This window comes from Petromyzon marinus, chromosome 64 (assembly GCF_048934315.1).
Source record: "Petromyzon marinus isolate PM22_M1 ecotype Great Lakes invasive population chromosome 64, UKy_Petmar_22M1.pri1.0, whole genome shotgun sequence".
Taxonomy (NCBI): domain Eukaryota; kingdom Metazoa; phylum Chordata; class Hyperoartia; order Petromyzontiformes; family Petromyzontidae; genus Petromyzon; species Petromyzon marinus.
Window position 1 is genome coordinate 7,559,050 of NC_133730.1, and position 21,708 is coordinate 7,580,757.

Here is a 21,708-nt window from a genome sequence, read left to right on the forward strand (position 1 = left end):
GTGTGTGTGTGTAGGCCAGTGTGTGTGTGTGTGTAGGCCAGTGTGTGTGTGGGCCAGTCTGTGTGGGCCAGTGTGTGTGTGTGGCCCAGTGTGTGTGTGTGGGCCAGTGTGTGTGTGTGGGTGGGCCAGTGTGTGTTTGTAGGCCATATGTGTGTGTGGGCCAGTGTGCGTGTGTGTGTGTGAGCGAGTGTGTGTGTGTGTGGGGAGCGGTAGTGTAGTGGTTAGCGCGTTGCGCTACGAACCTGCCGACCCGAGTTCGATTCCCGCTCACGGCCAAAATCAGTGACGATTATTTGAACCGGTCCGGGGCCTTCTACTCAGCCTCAATAGAGTGCGTAGTAAATATCGTCACTGGGGTGAGACAAAGGCGGCCGGGCGTGTTGCTGGCCACCCCCCATCCCCTCTTGTGGCCACTGTGCCGGCCTTCATAGTTGCTGCTGCTGCTCGCGAACAGCACTTGCCCCGACAGTCGGCTGAGGCTACACGGGGGATCTTTACCTTTGTCTGTGTGGGCAGCGACTTCGACGGGCACTCTGGAGGGGCTGGATCAGCTGCAAGGCGGCGTCTGCGAGACGCTGCAGATGAAGGTTGTCCTGCACGTGGGTCAAGGTGAGACTCCACGAGACATTCATCACGGTCATCATCGTTGTCAGGGTCATCATCGTCGTCACGGTCATCATCGTCATCAGGGTCATCATCGTCATCATCACGGTCATCATCGTCATTACGGTCATCATCATCATCGTCGTCGTCACGGTCATCATCATCGTCATCACGGTCATCATCATCGTCATCACGGTCATCATCGTCGTCAGGGTCATCATCGTTGTCAGGGTCATCATCGTCGTCATCACAGTCATCACAGTCATCATCGTCATCATCACGGTCATCATCGTCATCATCACGGTCATCATCGTCATCATCACGGTCATCATCGTCATCACGGTCATCATCGTCATCATTGTCATCGTCATCACGGTCATCATCGTCATCACAGTCATCACGGTCATCATCGTCGTCAGGGTCATCATCGTCGTCAGGGTCATCATCGTCATCATCATCGTCACGATCATCGTCACGGTCATCATCGTCATCATCGTCGTCGTCACGGTCATCATCGTCATCATCGTCACGGTCATCATCGTCATCATCGTCGTCAGGGTTATCATCGTCGTCACGGTCATCATGGTCGTCATCGTCATCATCGTTATTGTCATCATCGTCATCACAGTCATCATCGTCGTCACGGTCATCATCGTCATCATCATCGTCACGATCATCGTCACGGTCATCATCGTCATCATCGTCGTCGTCACGGTCATCATCGTCATCATCGTCACGGTCATCATCGTCATCATCGTCGTCAGGGTCATCATCATTGTCAGGGTCATCATCGTCGTCACGGTTATCATCGTCGTCACGGTCATCATCGTCATCATGGTCATCATCGTCATCATCGTCATCACGGTCATCATCGTCATCATCGTCGTCACAGTCATCATCGTCATCATTGTCATCGTCATCACGGTCATCATCGTCATCACAGTCATCATCGTCTTCAGGGTCATCATCGTCGTCAGGGTCATCATCGTCATCATCGTCATCACGGTCATCATCGTCATCATCACGGTCATCATCGTCGTCAGGGTCATCATCGTCGTCATCGTCATCGTCATCACGGTCTTCATCGTCGTCATCGTCATCGTCATCACGGTCTTCATCGTCGTCATTGTCATCACGGTCATCATTGTCATCATTGTCATCGTCATCACGGTCATCATCGTCATCACAGTCATCACCGTCGTCAGAGTCATCATCGTCGTCACGGTTATCATCGTCATCATCGTCATCGCGGTCTTCATCGTCGTCATCATCATCACGGTCATCATCGTCATCATTGTCATCGTCATCACGGTCATCATCGTCATCACAGTCATCACAGTCATCATCGTCATCACAGTCATCACAGTCATCATCGTCTTCAGGGTCATCATCGTCATCATTGTCATCGTCATCACGGTCATCATCGTCATCACAGTCATCATCGTCATCATTGTCATCGTCATCACGGTCATCATCGTCATCACAGTCATCATCGTCATCATTGTCATCGTCATCACGGTCATCATCGTCGCCAGGGTCATCATCGTCGTCAGGGTCATCATCATCGTCACGGTCATCATCGTCATCATCGTCATCATCGTCATCATCGTCGTCACGGTCATCATCGTCATCAAGTTCATCATCTTTTGATTTAAAGCTTTCGTGACTGCAGTAATTCATATTCTTAGTTCTTTCGGTAAAGTCACGTTGAAGGGAAACAATAAAATATATATGAAACAATAAAAATTCTCACGACGTTTCGACCATAACACAAACCGACACACCTGAAGGCGACCGTTTGTGTTATGGTCGAAACGTCGTGAGAATTTTTATTGTTTTATATATATTTTATTATTTTGTTGTTTCCCTTCAACGTGACTTTACCGAAAGAACTAAGAATAAGTTCATCATCGTCATCAAGTTCATCATCGTCATCATCGTCATCGTCGTCATCACGGTCATCATCGTCATCATCGTCGTCAGGGTCATCGTCATCATGGTCATCATCGTCGTCAGGGTCATCATCGTCGTCAGGGTCATCATCGTCATCACGGTCATCATCGTCATCTTCGTCGTCGTCACGGTCTTCATCGTCATCATCGTCATCATCGTCACGGTCATCATCGTCATCATCGTCGTCAGGGTCATCATCGTCGTCACGGTCATCATCGTCATCACGGTCATCATCGTCGTCATCGTCATCGTCGTCACGGTCATCGTGGTCGTCATCGTCATCATCGTTATTGTCATCATCGTCATCATCATTATTGTCATCATCGTCATCATCGTCATCATCGTTATTGTCATCATTGTCATCATCGTTATTGTCATCGTCATCATCGTTATTGTCATCATCATTATCGTCATCATCATTATCGTCATCATCGTTATTGTCATCATCGTCATCGTCGTTATCGTCATCATCGTCATCGTCGTCGTCGTCATCGTCATCATCGTTGTCATCATCGTCGTCATCATCATCATCATCGTTATTGTCATCGTCATCGTCATAATCGTTATTGTTATCATCGTCATCGTTATTGTCATCATCGTTATTTTTTTAATTTAAAGCTTTCGTGACTGCAGTAATTCATATTCTTAGCTCTTTCGGTAAAGTCACGTTGAAGGGAAACAATAAAATATATATATAACAATAAAAATTCTCACGACGTTTCGACCATAACACAAACGGTCGCCCGAAACGTCGTGAGAATTTTTATTGTTTTATATATATTTTATTATTTTATTGTTTCCCTTCAACGTGACTTTACCGAAAGAGCTAAGGATATATATCATCGTTATGGTCATCATCGTTATCGTCATCATCGTCGTCATCGTCATCATCGTCATCATCGTCATCGCCATCATCGTCATTGTCATCATCGTCATCATCGTTATTGTCATCGCTATCGCCATCATCGTCATCATCGTCATTGTCATCATCGTCATCATCGTCATCATCGTCATTGTCATCATCGTCATCATCGTCATCATCGTCATCACGGTCATCATCGTCATCATCGTCATCAACGTTATTGTCATCATCGCCATCGCCATCATCGTCATCATCGTCGTCATCGTCATCATCATCGTCGTCGTCATCATCGTCACCATCTTTGGCGTCATCGTCCTCCTGACCCCCACCCCGTGCCCCACCTGTAGACCCCGGCAGGAGCCCGAGGCCCGAGGAGGAGGGGGAGGGGGAGCCCGGGGTGGGGGCCACCGACTGGGACCCCCCCTGGGACAAGGGGCGGGGCCGGGCGGCCCGGCCAGAGCTGGGAGACGCGGCGCTGTCTGGGGAGACGCACGACGCGGGTGAGGGGTGGGGGGCAGGGAGGGAGGGGGGTGGAGGGGAAGGGATGGAGGGGAGGGGGGCGGGGGGAAGTGGTGGGGATGGAGGGGAGGGTGGCGGGGGGAGTGGGGTGGCCATTACGAATCCCCTCATAGAGAGAGAGAGGAACCAGGCCCAGGGCTTGAACCCAGACCCAGGGCTTGAACCCAGACACAGGGCTTGAACCCAGACCCAGGGCTTGAACCCAGACCCAGGGCTTGAACCCAGACCCAGGGCTTGAACCCAGACCCAGGGCTTGAACCCAGGGCCAGGGCTTGAACCCAGGCCCAGGGCTTGAACCCAGGCCCAGGGCTTGAACCCAGGCCCAGGGCTTGAACCCAGACACAGGGCTTGAACCCAGGGCCAGGGCTTGAACCCAGACCCAGGGCTTGAACCCAGACCCAGGGCTTGAACCCAGGCCCAGGGCTTGAACCCAGGCCCAGGGCTTGAACCCAGACCCAGGGCTTGAACCCAGACCCAGGGCTTGAACCCAGGCCCAGGGCTTGAACTCAGGCCTCTCAGGAGTGCCGGCTCAGTGTCTCTGACGCGGCCGTTGCGAACCCCGCTGAGAGAGACACCCAGACCTAGGAGGGCCTTGCCTGGCCCATGCTCTGAACAACGTCTGGCTCAAGTATCCCGTCGTGTCTCTGTCTACGTGTCTCTGTCTCCGTGTCTCCGTGTCTCTGTGTCTCTGTGTGTGTCTCTGTGTCTCTCTCTCTCCAGTGAGTGGAAACATCTGAGTGCGTGTGTCACACAGCAGGGAGAACATCTGTGCGAGTGTGCGAGTGTCTTTGTGTGTGCGCGTGTATTTGTGTGTGAAGTGTGTTTCGCAGGACTGGAAGGATGCCCTGGTGGTCCCCCTCTTTAAGAAGGGGGACCGCACAGACTGTAACAACTACAGGGGCATCTCACTCCTCAGTGTGCCGGGAAAGGTCCTGGCAAGGATTATTCAACATCGCCTTGCCGGGCACGCTGAGGAGAGGCTTGCGGAGCCCGAATGCGGTTTCAGGAAAGGGCGGTCCTGCACGGATGCCATATTTTCTGCTCGTCTGCTACAGCAGAGGTATAGGGAATTCCAACAAGACCTACATCTCTGCTTTATTGACCTGGTCAAGGCCTATGATACCATCAGTAGGCCTGGGCTCTGAGTCCCTGACCCTCTGCTCACGATCATTAATGACCTTCATGTTGGTGAGCAGGCCCGGGTAAAACTACGTGGCCGGGAGTCGGAGCCATTCCCTGTACACCTTGGGGTGCGACAGGGATGTCTTCTGGCTCCACATTATTTAACATCTATTTTGACCACGTAGTTTGTGAAGCCTTCAATAGCTGTACTGGGGGAATCTCCATTTGGTACAGATATAATGGGAGGCTGATCAATGCCCGGGTGCGGTCAAGGGATGGCTCCCTATTGCTCAACCACGTTATGTATGCCGATGATTTGGTAGTAGCTGCTCATTCAGAGGAGTTGGAGATGCTGCTGCTGAGATTGGAGTGTGCCACTAAGAGATGGGGCCTTACCATCAGCCCCACCAAACTAAGCACCTGCCTGGGTATTTTGTACCATCGGAGACTCCACCCCCACAACTCCCAATCGGTGATGGGGCAGTTGTGGAGAGAGTGGAGAGTTTCCCATACCTGGGCAGTGTGCTTATGACCGGCTCCAGTTTATCAGCAGAGGTCTCACTCCAAATCAGTCGAGCGGCAAATTTTTTTCATCGGTTGCATCACGCTGTGTGGAAGCTACCTGGTCTGTCGTCCCGCACTAAGCTTCAGGTCTTCTCGGCCACGGTCATTCACTCCCTTCTCTACGCTTGCGAAACGTGGACCCCCCTAATGGAGCATCTTCGCCGGTTAGAAACATTTAGGCTAGCCTGTCTACGATCCATCCTGGGTTTAACCAGGCTGGATTGTGTGAGGAGCTCACAAATCCTTGAAAGATCTGGGCAAGGTCCCATCGGTCAGCTCCGGCAGGCAAGGCTGCGTTGGCTGGGTCATGTAGCCCGCATGCCAGCCACCGCATGCCGAAACAGCTTTTATTCGGCCGGATCGATGGGGCTAAACAGGCGCGGCACGGGCTAGAGAAAAGATGGAGTGATGTGGTACAGGAGGACGTCGAGCTGAGTGGACTTGCCGATGAATGGTACCAGCGGTGTCAAGATCGGCCTTTGTGGAGGAGGCTTGTGAAGGACGCTACTGGGCAGTTGGAGGCAGTCGCCCTCCAACAACAACGGAGGGCGGAGGAGCGACGCTCACAACAACGAGCGGAGCACTGGGTGGCTAAAGCACAGCAGTTTGGCACAGTAGGGGGCACAGGTGGTGTATCAGCCAGTCATCTTAGTCAGTCCACCCGTGGCACCTGGGTCTGCCCCGTGACCTCCTGCCCGCGGTCGTTCGCCACTTCACGTGGCCTCAAGGTGCACATAGCCTGGCACAGGCGTCATGGTGACGTCACCGCCACTTAGTGGCGAATGGCGGTTGTTGTTGTTGTTGTTGTGTGTGGCTGTGTGTTTGTGTGTGGCTGTGTATTTGTGTGTGGCTGTGTGTTTGTGTGTGGCTGTGTATGTGTGTGTGGCTGTGTGTTTGTGTGCACACGTATATTTGTGTGTGGCTGTGTGTTTGTGCGTGGCTGTGTATTTGTGCATGGCTGTGTGTTTGTGGGTGGCTGTGTGTGTGTCTTTGTGTCTGTGTGTTTCGTTGTGTCTGGGTGTGTTAGTGGGGAGCGGTAGTGTAGTGGTCACCGACCGGTGACGATTATCTGCACCGGTCCTGGGCATCCATTAGGTCGACTCAGCCTTAAACGAGTACCTGGTTGCGGTGTCTCAACATCACCACTGGGGAGACAAAGGCGGCCGCCGGGCGTGGTGGTGCTGGCCACCCACCCCCTCGTGTGCCACCGTGCCGGCCTTCACAGGTGCAGCTGCTCGCTAACAGCGCTAGCCCCTACAGCCTATTGGGGCTACTCGGGGTTGGGGGGGATGTGTGGAATCTTTGCATTTGTGTGCGGAGCAATAGGAATACTCGCGCGCACGTGTTGCACAATAGGGGGCTAACAACTACCAGACGCTGTGGACAGGGGGGTGGAGAGGGAGAGTGGCTGAGTGGAGGGGGGGGTGGTGGTGCAGCGGTTAGCGTGCCGGGCGGGCCAATTCAGTGCCCGCTCACGGCGACGATCCGAACCGGTTAACCTGGGGACTCCCCCCCCCCTAGGTCCACTCGGCCTCAAAGTGAGATCGTGGTGCGAGCTGTAAGGGAGACAAAGGCGGCCGGGCGTGGTGCTGGCCTCCCACGCCCTCGTGTGCCGTGCCGGCCTTCACAGGTGCTGCTCGCTAACAGCGCTTGCCCCAACAGCCTGTTAACGCTGTAATAATTATATGTAATTATATTAAGATGTGCTCACCACTGCACTATATAATAAGTATACTATATGTTAATAATTATACGTATGAAGAGGCCTGCCGGCCCGCCTTGTAGTATGATGATTATAATAATGTTTAATAATATAATAATGGTTATGTTATAATATAATAATTATAATAATAGTCACGACAATTCTATAGCATAATTATCACGTAACAATTATTGTCAAATTGTTACTGTGATCGTCGCGTATAATTATATAATTATATGATATCATTATTGGTTCAGAATTATATTAATAATGCTATAGTTAAGTGAGAGTTATATGATATAATAATTATATAACAATTAAAACTATAATGAGCCAAGTTTGTGCGTAACGCGCGTGACGTCACTCAACATGCAGCACCCCCCGTCATTAATATTCATGAGCGGGTGGACTTTTACACTCACGCAGAAGAAGGTCGAGCGGGAATACATTTTTTTTCGCAAATTCGCTTTAAGTTTGACGTTTCATTTTATTTAAAGTGAATCTCATAAATAATTCTACGCAGCAAACAAAGCGGATTTGGTGTCTTTATTTATTTATTCTGCACTTTAGACGAAAGGCAAGTCCAATTTATGCTTCTACATCATGGATAAAATAGACATCTCTCGCTGATTTTCCAGATATTTGTATCGAATTCCAATTTATTTCAACCCCGGCGACTGAACGCAGAAGATAATGCAATAATGCAATGAAGTGTTTGATGACTTACTTTTGTGCAAGATTCACTGCCATTGGATTTACACAAGGTACAATTAAACTCTGCTCAACTTTTTCGTAAATGTGACAGCTTCCGTCCTAGGATGGGCTAACGAGCCAGAGAATATAAGAATTATATAGGGATTATAAGTATAACAGTATAGATATATGCGACTTATACTGGTAGGAACGAAGTTGTAAACTGAGTGTACCAGCCTGCAATAGATTAATGTGTCCGTCCGTCCGTCCCCTTTCAATACTTTAACGAAGTGAAATCTCGTGCTGTTGGGTGTAAAATCAGCAATAGACAGCGCAGAGACTTGTCCTACCAGCCCACCCTGCAGGGACCTGTTATAATTATATGATATAATAATTGTGAAAATTATATCACGTTAATCTATAACAGTTATATAATAATTTAATGTAATGTTTACATAAGGATTATAATAATATACCGATTATATGATGGCGTAATAATCATGTAAAAATCGTATGATATAATTACTTAACAATTATATGCTAGTTTAACACGTAGGCTTTCGCGACCAATATTATTCATAATAAAGGTTTTTGGGTTAGATCGCGTTTATTTATAAATGTGTCGTAACCCTCCACCACCCGACACGGCCAATCACCAAAAAAAAAGTGTCACGTTGACAAAAGACAAATAATTCACTACTTTAGCCCACCGGTGTGTTGAAGAGTGAATCCACATTTACAGTTTGAGTACGACGTTTCGCTGGTAAATACATCCAGCATCATCGGGCAATTCGCCAGAATGGTAAAGCCCTCGCTTGCTCCCGGTTTTATATAGAGCAGGGAGCAAGCGAGGGCTTTACCATTCTGGCGAATTGCCCGATGATGCTGGAAGTATTTACCAGCGAAACGTCGTACTCAAACTGTAAATGTGGATTCACTCTTCAACACACCGGTGGGCTAAAGCAGTGAACTATTTTGTCTTTTTGTCAACGTGACACTTTTTTTGCTGATTGGCCGTGTCGGGTGGTGGAGGGTTACGACACATTTATAAATAAACGCGATCTAACCCAAAAACCTTTATTATGAATTATATGCTAATTAAAATCATCATTATTATACAATAACCATATCATAATTATATATTATAATAAATTAGCATTACATTACAATAATGGTTGTCATTGCGATCGCAGGAGTCACAGAGTCCTTCCCCGAGAGACGACACTCACTGCTCTCCGGCTCGGGCCTGGCACTTATCGTTGGAGCGGCGAGCGGAATCCTCATCATCTTCCTCCTCGTCCTCCTCGCCCTCGTCGCCTGCCGCCTCCGTCGCCAGCGTCATCATCAGCAGCAGCACCACCAGCACCACCAGCAACAGCAGCAGCAGCAGCATCATCATCATCAGCTGCACAACAGCAACAACATCAGCAGCGGCGGGATGCCGAGCAACAATTACCAACAGCTGCAGCAGCATCATCTTCTCCAGCAGCAGCAGCATCAGCAGCAGCAGCAGCAGCATCATCATCAGCAGCATCATCAGCAGCATCATCAGCAGCAGCAGCATCATCAGCTGAGCCGCAGCATCAGCATCAGCACGGACGCGATGATGACGCGGCGTGACTACGCTCACGCCCGGACCCTCGTGGCCTCCCCCGTGGGGGCCCCCCTCCCCTCCGCCCCTCCCCTCGGCAAGGAGGGGGGGATCAGCGGGATTGGGGGGGGTGCAGGGGGGGGTGACGTGGCGCTGCTGCAGTGCCCCCACTATGAGAAGGTCAGCGGGGACCGGGGCCACCCGGTGTACATCGTGCAGGAGGGGGTCCAGACGGGGGCCCCCCCGCACAGTCCCGCGGGGGTCTACTACAGGGTGTGAGGTGGGGGGTGGGGGGGGGGGTGTTTGTTGGATGAACGTTGAACTTCTTTCGCACCGTACGTAGCCGACCGTTGCTAAATCGGAGGTGCAATGGGGGCGGCGAAGGGGGGAGGGTGGCTGTGTAAGTACGACAAACTAAACACACACAACGCAGTTCTGAAGAAAGGAGCTTTCCCAACCGAGATGATTTAAAGGATGGAGGGAGGGCTGCGGGTCGGGGGGGGGGCGAGGGGGGAGAGAGTGGGACAGAGAGTAAGGAAGTAGGAGAGAGAGAGAGAAGGAGAGAGAGACGGAGAGAGAGGGGGAGAGACTTGAGAGGGAGAGATAGATGGAGCGAGAGAGAATAAGAGAGACGGGGAGAGAGAGGGAGAAGGAAAAAGAGGGAGGGGGTGGGGGAGGCAGAGAGGGAGGAAGTAGGAGAGAGAGAGAGGGAGAGAGACGGAGAGGGAGGGACTGAGAATTTTGACTTTTAAACAACTTTTATTGCCGCCAGCAGCAACAGCACTGCAGGCGATTCCGATACGAAATACACAAAGTCACCAGCAACACAAATACACAAAGTCACCAGCAACACAAATACACAAAGTCACCAGCAACACAAATAATCGCTATGAATCCACGCGCTGTGGCGCTAAATGCGCCGCGCACAACACGAAATAAAAGTCACGTGGTGGTGGTGGTGGTCATCGCGCACGTCACGATGACGAGCGAGCGCTTCAGAAGGTGAACACATGGGGTGGTGCCGTCCACGCCGGTACAGAGAGGGGCTTGTCCGGCTCCCCAGCGTTCGAAGAAGACGCGCTGCACATCACCGACACGTGGGTGTGGTACGTGGCGTGCTCCAGCCGGAGCCGCGCCTTGAGCAGGCCCCTGAACACTGGAAGCAGCACAGAGCAGCCGTCAGTGTCACCTTGCAGCATCTTTTACCTCGTTCTGTACACCGCCAACTTCGCCTGAGCACAGGCGAAGTTGGCGAGGTCATGGCGCTTGTTAGCTAGGTAAGGCACCACCCCCCATATACGAAGCTGCTGTTGTAGAAGGGCACCCCCAGTTTCCTGAAGATGTCCCCCAAGAGGCGGAACATTGAGTTTGAGCCGCTGGCAGTGTAAGTACCGGTGGGGCAGATCCTCCCTGGCACCGCAGGAAATGCACCAAATCTGTTACCCCTGGCGAGATTCGGCTGAGCCACACGGCCGATGGCAACGTGCAGTGTGCCAACCTCCACCGGAGGTCACCGCAGCGTTTGGCTACGGGAGAGACTTTGTACATTTGTTTACACTGAGGGGCGACCGCAATGAGGGGAGACAAATGGTCTCTCCATTTTGTGTTGTCCGGTAGGTCGGCCAGGTCCCGGGAATGCAGCGCCTTGACACAGCCACGTGCAGAGCGCCGTGTTTGGGGCACTCTTCAGGGGCACGTTCCTGCAGCCTCGGAGCTTCAGTAGCTTGCCGGAGTCGCTGTGGCCAGGGGGCTGTGTGCAGGAGAAGCACAACTCCTGGAAGGAGAAGGGGGGGGGGGGGGAGAGGGCTGCCACCATCCCCCCGGTGCCTCCAACTGCAGGCGCAGCTCCTTCATGGCACGGAGCGACGTCCCACAACAGATTCTCCCCAGCAAGCATGGAGCGGAGTCCCGCGGTGTTGGTGATCTCAGCTGCGGTCTGCCACTTGGGCTGGTGGGCCTGCACGAGGTGGAAGACTGTCCGCAGCCCTGCTGATGTGAGGCGTTGAGCCAGGGTCCCCTCTCCTCTGATTCCCTGGAAGAGGCCGTTGCAGAACAAGGGGCTCGTTCAGGAACTGCGTGAGGTCGTAGGGCGCGTGCGTTCTGCTCCGCTCGAAGCTCCGCCACGCGTCCAAGAGGCTCCGGTGATAACCTGGCAGCCTCGTGTAGTCGACCAGGCTTAGGTCCATCAGGAAGAGCTCCTTTCCGTACCCCAGGCACCCCCCTGCATTCCTCTGCAGGGCGAGGGCCGGCGACTTCCAGGGTAGCTCCACCCGGTCGTACAACAGCCGCCTGATGGCAAAGAGTCTAAAACTCATGACCCTGGCGGCGACGTCCACCAGACCCTGGCTGCTCTTGGCCACCAGCAGGCAGAGAACGCCGGCCCGAGCCGGTGCTTCCCATGCCACACAAAGTGCGCGAGTGAGCGGTTCACTCTGGTGAGTAGCCAAGCAGGAGGCTGGAGGGCCTTGGTCTTGTGCTACAGCACGGATGCTGCCAGTGTGTTAACGACGAGCGCTCGGCCCCTGAAGGACATCTGTGGAGCGAGGCGTGGTGCCCATGTCAGTAATTTAGCCTCGAGTGTGTCGGCCAGCTCGGTCCAGTTGTTCAGAGCGACGTCACGTGGTTTCCCCACTGTGGTTTCCCCAGGTAAACCCCCAGGTACTTGACTCCGTCGTCCTGCCAACTGACTCCTCCTGGGAGGGGCACAGAGCGAACGCCGCCTCGCGACCCCAAACACACAGGGGGGGGCCTCGCACTTGGGCCAGTTGACCCTGGCGGAGGAGGCCCTCTCGTACACTGCAACCGCCTGGCAGAGCGCGGAGGCGTCATGCGCATCGTTGAGCACGATGCATCACGTCATCGTCTGTGTAAGCCGAGAGCTTGATGACCGCGTTCTCAGGTCCCGGGACTGAGAGGGAGAGAAAGATGGAGCGAGAGAAAATAAGAGAGGGGGGAGAGAGACAAGGAGAGAAGGTGGGGGGGGGCGGTGAGAGAGTAGGACAGAGAGGAAGTAAGAGAGAGAGATAGAGACAGAAATGGAGAGTTAGATGGAGCGAGAGAGAATGAGAGAAGGGGGAGAGAGAGAGAGAGGCAAAGGCAGAGAGAGAGACAGAGATGGAGAGTTAGATGGAGCGAGAGAGAATGAGAGAAGGGGGAGAGAGAGAGAGAGGCAAAGAGAGTGAGGGATCCCGAGAGAGAGCGGGGAAGATGCACACCAAGAGATATGGGGGGAGAGAGGGGTAGAGTGAAATGTGGAATGGAGTGAAAGTCGAGGCTGTCCACCGTCTTTGTTCTGAAAACGAACACACACGCAATGCCCGAAAACAAACTGTTCCGTTCAGAACAAGCGCCTTGCGGAGCCCGGTTCCTCCGGAGCGAGAGAACGCCGCGTCGAGGGAACGGCGGAGGAGCTTTGAAGGGACTTGCCGTGGGGATCGATGGCGAGGGGGGTAGACCGGTTGGGAATCAGGGTCGTTGGTTCCACGCCGCTTCTGTTCCGGCTCGGTTCCGGACTTGTTCCAGCTCGGTTCCGGACTGGATCTAGCTCGGTTTCGGCTCGGTTCCAGCTCAGTTCCGGTCTGGTTCCGACTCGGTTTTGGCTCGGTTCCGGACTGGTGTCGACCGCTACGGGACCTCCCCTAGGTCGACTCAGCTCTAAGAGGATCACCCCCCCCCCGCTCCCACCTGCGGATCCAGAGTGTGAACATCGGTACTGGGGAGACAAAGGCGGATGGGCAGGTGGGTGGGTGGGTGGGCGTGGTGCCGATAACGAGAAGGCTCCAGCCGCGCTGGAGATGGAGCGACGAATTCAAGGGGGGGTGGCGACGTCTTGGGCAAGTCACCATCCAGCAGTGGATTGACCACGACCGCTGCTGTTGGCGACGACGCCAACGACGCCGACGGGGGATCGCCGACGGGGGATCGCTGACGGGGGATCGCCGACGGGGGATCGCTGACGGGGGATCGCCGACGGGGGATCGCTGACGGCGCGAGAGGCCCCCAACGTCTCCACGACGTCACGGCCAGCGGCCACCCTCTCCCGGGCGGGGGTCTGCCGAGGGCAAAGGCGCAGCGCTGCAACAACTTGCCCCGGCTCGCGGCCCGTACTGGCGGGGTGGGGGGGAGGGGGTGGTGGCGGAGATCGAACCGGAAATCCATCTTCCTCTCACCTCCTCCTGTGCACCATCCTCCTCCAACTGCTCCACCACCTCTCACCATCACTATCGCCCCCCCCCCGCCCCGCCCCCATGAGGCAGCCAATGAGGGTTGATCGCGTCACGGGGCCTGCGTGTGTCGTCACGGGGCCTGCGTGTGTCGTCACGGCCCGCGTGTGTCGTCACGGGCCGTGTGTGTCGTTCCTGAAGAAGCACATTCCACCACGTGGTGCGACTACACGCGGGAGAGACCCCAACGCCCAGGCAGGGAGGCCAGCGTTGCCCTTTCTCATAATCTCATCGCCGTGCGGTTCGACTTTTAAAACAACGTTTTATATACAGTATATATACTGTATATATAGTATACATACTCTATATATAGTATATACAGTATACATACTATATATACAGTATATACTGTGTATACATACTATATATACAGTATATACTGTGTATATAACAGAAGACGTCAAAAACGTTGCACGCTCACTCTTAGCTTATTTTTTTGTAATTTTCTTTTTAAATCGGCGAATGGGAACGCACAGACCGCATCCGACCAATCGGATCAGCCCCCCGCCCCCCCCCCGCCCCCCCCCGTCGTGCCTGGCTCAGCTCCCGCTCAGCCTCAATCACCTCTCCTCCTGCTCAACGCGGCCTCAAGCGGCCGCTCAGCTTCTCAGAGTGAGCGGCTCAGCCGTGGCACGCCTCCGGCTTGCTTATGGCTTGGCTGCAGCTCGGCTCTTGCGCGGTTTTGGCACGGCTCCAGTTCGGTTCTCGTTCGGCTCTGGCTCGGCTCTGGCTCGGCTCTGGAACGGCTCTGGCTCGGCTCTGGCACGGCTCTGGCACGGCTCTGGCACGGCTCTGGAACGGCTCTGGCACGGCTCTGGAACGGCTCTGGAACGGCTCTGGCACGGCTCTGGAACGGCTCTGGAACGGCTCAGGAACGACTCTGGCACGGCTCTGGCACGGCTCTAACTCGTCTCTGGCTCGGCTGCTGCTGCTACTGGGATGCACTGCTCGGAGCCGGCTCACTCGAGTCGGAGCCGCGCCAGAGCCGCGCCAGAGCCGACCCGTGACAGAGTACGTGGGGGGTAGGTGGGGGCTAAGGGGGGAGGCTGTGGAAGTGATTTTAATGATGGGCTCTGGGCCGTGTCGGATGTACACAGATGTATTGAGGCTCTTCGAGCCAACGTAAGGCACAATGTGTGTGTGTGTGTTGCTGTGAGTGTCGGTGTGAGTGAGTGGGTAGGGGGTGGGAGCGGTGGCGCAGCAGTTAGAGCACTTGGCAACGTACCCACGCTCACGGACAAACACCGGTGACGATTGTCTGAACCGGTCCTGCGCCTCCCCTAGGTCGACTCGGCCTCAAATGAGTACCTGGTGCGGTGTGTAGTAAAGATGGCCACGAGGGAGACAAAGGCGGCCGGGCGTGGTGCTGGCCACCCACCCCCTCGTGTGCCACATTGCCGGCCTTCGTAGGTGCTCGCTAACAGCACTTGCCCCTGCAGTCTGTTACAGGCTGTGCTGTGGGATCTTTGTCTTTGTTGTGAGTGAGTGAGAGTGTGGGGGGAGCGGTGGCGCAGCGGTTAGCGCACGGCGCATCGAAGCCGACGAGCCGAGTTCGATTCCCGCTCACGGCCACCGGTGGCGAATATTTGAACCGGAACCTGGACCCTCCTCCCCTAGGTCGACTCGCCCTCAAATGAGCACCTGCAGCGGTGTGCAAAAAAATGGCACTGGGGATACAAAGGCGGCCGGGCGTGGTTCTGACCACGCCACTCCCTCGTGCGCCGTGCCGGCCTTCACAGGTGCTGCACTTGCCCCGACAGTCTGTTAAAGGCTACACGGGGAATCTTTTGTCTTTTTATGTGTGTCGGTACGACTGTACGTGTATGTGTGTGTGTATATATATCCCACCATGCACAATACCATAATCTCATTCTAGCCTGGACCTCCCCTAGGTCAACTTAGCCCAAAATGACCATCAGCTAGCGGTAGCTGTGGTGACGGTGGTGGTTGGTGGTGGTGGCTGCGGATGTGAGAGACAGCGGTGGTCGGGGAATGTTGCGTAACCGAACCAAACCACACGCACAGAGAGGCACGTGTGCGCTGTGCCAGCCTTAAACGATTTAAAACTAAAACTTTTATTTTTTAATTTTACGCTGAGCTGAGCAGCTCTTTGCCGCGAGCGACCTGGCCACAAACGATAGCGCAACGAAGTTGGCTCGTCGTCATCGTCGTCAACGTCGTCGTCATCATCATCATCATCGTCGTCATCATCATCATCATCGTCGTCGTCATCATCATCATCGTCGTCGTCATCATCATCGTCGTCATCATCATCGTCGTCATCATCATCATTGTCGTCATCGTCGTCGTCATCGTCATCGTCGTCGTCATCATCATCGTTAACGTCGCGTGGAAATTTACTGCAGCCAAGCACTGTGAACGAGTGGCGACGTTGATTCTAAATGTGGAGGGAAGCAACCCGAGGACCCGGAGAGAAATCCACGCAGTAGCCACGGGGAGAGAGAAACACACACACTCCAAATATACAGCAGCAGCAGCAGGCGTCAGGGTCGGGATCGAACCCACGACCTCCTGCACACCAGGCGAGGTAGTCAACATCTCCTAGCCACCGTGATGATGATGATGAGAGAGACACACACACTCCAAATATACAGCAGCAGCAGCAGGCGTCAGGGTCGGGATCGAACCCACGACCTCCTGCACACCAGGCGAGGTAGTCAACATCTCCTAGCCACCGTGATGATGATGCTGATGAGAGAGAGAGAGAGAAACACTGCCAACTGCAAATATACAGCAACAGCAGGCGTCAGGGTCGGGATCGAACCCACGACCTCCTGTACACCAGGCGAGGTAGTCAACATCTCCTAGCCACCGTGATGATGATGATGATGAGAGAGACACACACACTCCAAATATACAGCAGCAGCAGCAGACGTCAGGGTCGGGATCGAACCCACGATCTCCTGCACACCAGGCGAGGTAGTCAACATCTCCTAGCCACCGTGATGATGATGCTGCTGATGAGAGAGAGAAACACTGCCAACTGCAAATATACTGCAGCAGCAGCAGGCGTCAGGGTCTGGATCGAACCCACGACCTCCTGCACACCAGGCGAGGTAGTCAACATCTCCTAGCCACCGTGATGATGATGCTGATGAGAGAGAGAGAGAGAGAAACACTGCCAACTGCAAATATACAGCAGCAGCAGGCGTCAGGGTCGGGATCGAACCCACGACCTCCTGCACACCAGGCGAGGTAGTCAACATCTCCTAGCCACCGTGGCGCCCTTAATAGTTGCTCGCTAACAGCACACCGACCCCCGTAGAATTTACAGCCTAATGGGAACAACTGTTTATGTAAAATAGAGCACAATGCGTGACATACTTCGCTGTCCCAGGTCTGCCCCGCTCACGGGACAGATTGTGAGGTTGTCACGCGTCCTCGCGATGTTTCGCAGTGGCCGTGGGCCTCACGCACGGCTGGGAATTCCGGCCTCGAGTCCGGGTTTCAGACGCGCACTGCCACGGCGATTACACCGCGACTTCTCATGGACTCACACAGACTACCACAGAGACCCATAGGCTCACGCAGAGACTCGCACAGAGACCCATAGACTCGCACAGAGACCCATAGACTCACAGAGAGTCAAAGACCCACACAGAGACCCATAGACTCACACAGAGACTCGCACAGAGACCCATAGACCCACACAGAGTCCGATAGACTCACACAAAGACCCATAGACTCACACAGAGACCTATAGACTCACACAGAGAACCATAGACTCACACAGAGAGACCCTTAGACTCACACAGAGACCCATAGACTCGCACAGAGACCCACAGACTCGCACAGAGAACTATAGACTCACACAGAGACCCATAGACTCGCACAGAGACCCATAGACTCGCACAGAGACCCGTAGACTCACGCAGAGACCCATGGGCTCACACAGAGAGATTATTTGACTTAGAGACCCGTAGACTCACACAGAGACCCATAGACTCGCACAGAGACACATAGACTCGCACAGAGACCCATAGACTCACACAGAGACTCACACAGAGACCCATAGACTCACACAGAGACTCACACAGAGACCCATAGACTCACAGAGTCATAGACTCGCACAGAGACTCACACAGAGACCCATAGACTCGCACAGAGACCCATAGACTCACACAGATTCATAGACTCGCACAGAGACCCGTAGACTCGCGCAGAGACCCATAGACTCACACAGAGAACCATAGACTCACACAGAGACCCTTAGACTCACACAGAGACCCGTAGACTCACACAGAGACCCATAGACTCGCACAGAGACCCATAGACTCGCACAGAGACCCATAGACTCACAGAGGGTCATAGACTCACACAGTGGGTCTTCTTTTTAACCTCTGGGGGTGCAGGCACCCCCTGGGAGTGCGAGATGCCCTTTCTGGGGGGGGGGGGGGGTAGTGAGACACGGCCAGATTCTTTTTTGAAAGGTCAAATATCGAAAACGAAAATTCAGCCGCGGGAAACGTAAGTTGCAACTTGCGTTGTTTCATCAAACCCTCATTGTGTGTTTATTAACATTTTAGTTTTTTTTTTACGAATGAGAACCAAAGGGACGCGAGGCTGCAGTAGTGAAGGTTAAGAAGCGCTGATCTAGCACAAGGAGGTGCACTGCTCACTCAGAGAATTCACAATGGGGGATGCACATTCATTCGATGACAGCACAAAGCCAATCGTAGCACAATGTTAATGTTCCGCTGGTAATGAATTCGCAAAGTGCAATCATTTTTTTATTTGTTTTGTACAGGAACGGGTGATGTGGAGCAAAGGAGGAATTAAACGAGTTGCGGTTGCGGATGTTTGAAGTTTATTTTGTTTAACAAGGAGGTCTAGCCTAGGGGCACCCCCAGTGGCAGCTGTCCCTGTGCGTTCGTCAGTGGAGACAATGATCGCTGCGCTGTGGTCTAGCCTAGGGGCACCCCCAGTGGCAGCTGTCCCTGTGCGTTCGTCAGTGGAGACAATGATCGCTGTGTGGTCTAGCCTAGGGGTACCCCCAGTGGCAGCTGCCCCTGTGTGTTAGCCTGTCAGTAGGGGGGGGGGAGGACATGACTGCTGCTGCTGAGTGGGTGGTCCTGAATTGAGTCATTTATGGTGTTCCGTCATTTGTCTCGAATTTGGCAAAACTTTGGCTGTTGACGGCGGTGGCACGCGGCGGGCCTGACCTCTTGCGAATGGCGCCACGGGGATCTTTAACGTCCCGCTGCGAGTGAAGCGGACGGCGCGGCACTAACCAGGGCTGCCGCCGGATTCGAACCGCGAGCCTGCGCGACGAGTGACGAGCCGCCCCCACCGCTGAGTTACACCACCGAGTCGTACCGCGTCGCACCGCGTCGCAACGCGTCACACCGCATCACACCACGTCATCACGTCATCACATCACCTCGTGTCGCACCGCGTCACACCGCGTCGCACCGCGTCACTGCGTCACACCGCATCACACCACGTCATCACGTCATCACATCACCTCGTGTCGCACTGCGTCGCCGCGTCTGGGGTGAGCGTCTCCACGGGTAGGGCAGTGCCTCGCTTTACGTCAGGGTGGGGATGCGTTCCTGACGGGCGCGGCGACGAATATCGAAACGACGTCAATCAAAGCGATTGACGGGGTTTGTAGTAGTGGTGGTGGTGGAGATAGTGGAGGTGGTGGCGGTTGTGGTGGTGGCGGTGGGTGGTGGTGGCGGCAGTTGTGGCGGCGGTTGTGGCAGCAGTTGTGGAGGCGGTGGTGGTGGCGGTGTTGGTGGTGGTGGTGGTGATGGTGGAGGCGGTGGTGATGGTGGTGGTGGTGTTGGTGGTGATGGTGGTGGCGGTGTTGGTGGTGGCGATGTTGGTGGTGGCGGTGGTGTTGGTGGTGATGGTGGTGGCGGTGTTGGTGGTGGCGGTGTTGGTGGTGGCGGTGTTGGTGGTGGCGATGTTGGTGGTGATGGTGGTGGCGGTGTTGGTGGTGGCGGTGTTGGCGGTGTTGGCGGTGTTGGTGGTGGCAGTGTTGGTGGTGATGGTGTTGGTGGTGGCGGTGTTGGTGGTGGCGGTGTTGGTGGTGGCGGTGTTGGTGGTGTTGGTGGTGGCGGTGTTGGTGGTGGCGGCGGTGTTGGTGGTGTTGTTGGTGGCGGTGTTGGTGGTGATGGTGTTGGTGGTGGCTGTGTTGGTGGTGATGGTGTTGGTGGTGGCTGTGTTGGTGGTGTTGGTGGTGGCTGTGTTGGTGGTGGCGGCGGTGTTGGTGGCGGCGGTTTAGTAAGCTGAGAGGCGCCGATGCCATCGTCGGGGCTGAGTCGACGCTGACCAAGACGGCGTTACGATTCACCAACTTTCTATAACCAGTGGCCCATCATCGCGCGGCCACGGTCTGTCTGCTTATTCGTCACGAGCGCACGGTCAATCCACTGCTGGATGAAGCACCGTTCTCTCTCTTCCTTGCCCTCCCCCCCCTCCACGTCGTCGGCACGATCCTGCGATGTAACAATCGGCACAGCACCCTACCCCGCGCACGTGAACATTATTTCAGCGCGCCATCTCCCGCACGGGCACGCGCCTCTCGGAATGACGATTGTTTTTGTTATTTTTCACGTCGTCGTTGTTGTGAATTGTATTTATTTGGACGTCACACGTACACACACGCACACATATATATTGGTCGAGGGGAAGGACTTTTATTTTGTTGTCTTTGTTTGTTTTGCTTAACGTATTATTGTTGTTGTTGTTGTTGTTTTTCTTAACGAGCGACGATAATCAGCGGTCAGGATTGTTACATTTGTGCGCTGGGCCATAACCGACAGACGTTTCGGGAAGGAACCGTCTGCGGTGTTGTCACGCGGGTTCCGCACAAACCGCACGGCGGCAGGGCAAAGTCACCGCGTGGCTTCATCACCCCCCCTACCCTCTCCTCTCCTCCTCCTCCTGCTCCTCCCCTCCTCCTCCCCCCGATGGTAAAGGCGCATTTACAAGACAGCAGTTGTCGGCTCACGGCTAGCGCAAAGCGGCCTCCACTCGCAACTAAACGCAACATTTTTTTTCGATTTAAAGCTTTCGTGACTGCAAGGATTCATCTTCTTTTTGGTTCTTTCGGTAAAGTCACCACCACGCAGAACGAGATTAAAATTGTAGCTCTGTCGTCCCGACAGGTCGTTCCTTTCACCTGAAGAAGGCCACTTGTGTTGTGGCCGAAACGTCGTGAGAATTTTATTGTTTTGTTATTTTACTCTCATTCTACGTGACTTTACCGAAAGAACCAAAGAAGAGCAATTATTGTTTATTTTATTTTGGTTATTTCGGTAAAGTCACGTAGAGATTGAAAATACTAATAAATGGATTACAAATAAGATGTAAAATACATATTTTTGGTATTTTTATTCACTTTATTACTATTATTTTTCTATCTACGTGACTTTACCGAAAGAGCCAAAGAATATGAATTCCTGCAGTCACGAAAGTTTTAAGTAAAACGTTTCTTTAGTTAATTGTACCAGGGGGTGTTAAGGCCCATTGAGCTCCGTGGCTTTCTCAGAAGCGACCCTTTACCGTCACAAATTGATGGCTTCTCAACGAAGTGGCGGCTTACCATCGTCATCATCGTCATCATCATCGTCATCATCATCGTCATCATCATCATCGTCATTGTCATCATCATCGTCGTCATCATCGTCGTCATCATCGTCGTCGTCATCATCGTCGTCGTCATCGTCATCATCGTCGTCATCATCGTCGTCATCGTCGTCGTCGTCATCGTCGTCATCATCGTGGTCATCGTCATCATCGTCGTGGTCATCATCATCGTCATCATCGTCGTCATCGTCATCATCGTCGTCTTCGTCGTGGTCATCATCATCATCGTCATCATCGTCGTCATCATCGTCGTCATCGT

General features: G+C 53.7%; 1 protein-coding gene across 1 annotated transcript in view; it reads left to right on the forward strand.

The window, feature by feature from the left end:
• LOC116956337 (ephrin-B2-like) overlaps positions 1 to 9,903 on the forward strand; it is a 159,312-nt gene extending 149,409 nt beyond the window's left edge. Inside the window, exons 5-7 of the mRNA XM_076054120.1 lie at positions 517 to 609; positions 3,766 to 3,918; positions 9,212 to 9,903. Of these exons, the coding sequence (XP_075910235.1) occupies positions 517 to 609; positions 3,766 to 3,918; positions 9,212 to 9,888 (923 nt within the window). The 3' untranslated portion in view covers positions 9,889 to 9,903. The remainder of the gene's footprint in view (positions 1 to 516; positions 610 to 3,765; positions 3,919 to 9,211) is intronic.
• Positions 9,904 to 21,708: the final 11,805 nt, after the last annotated feature.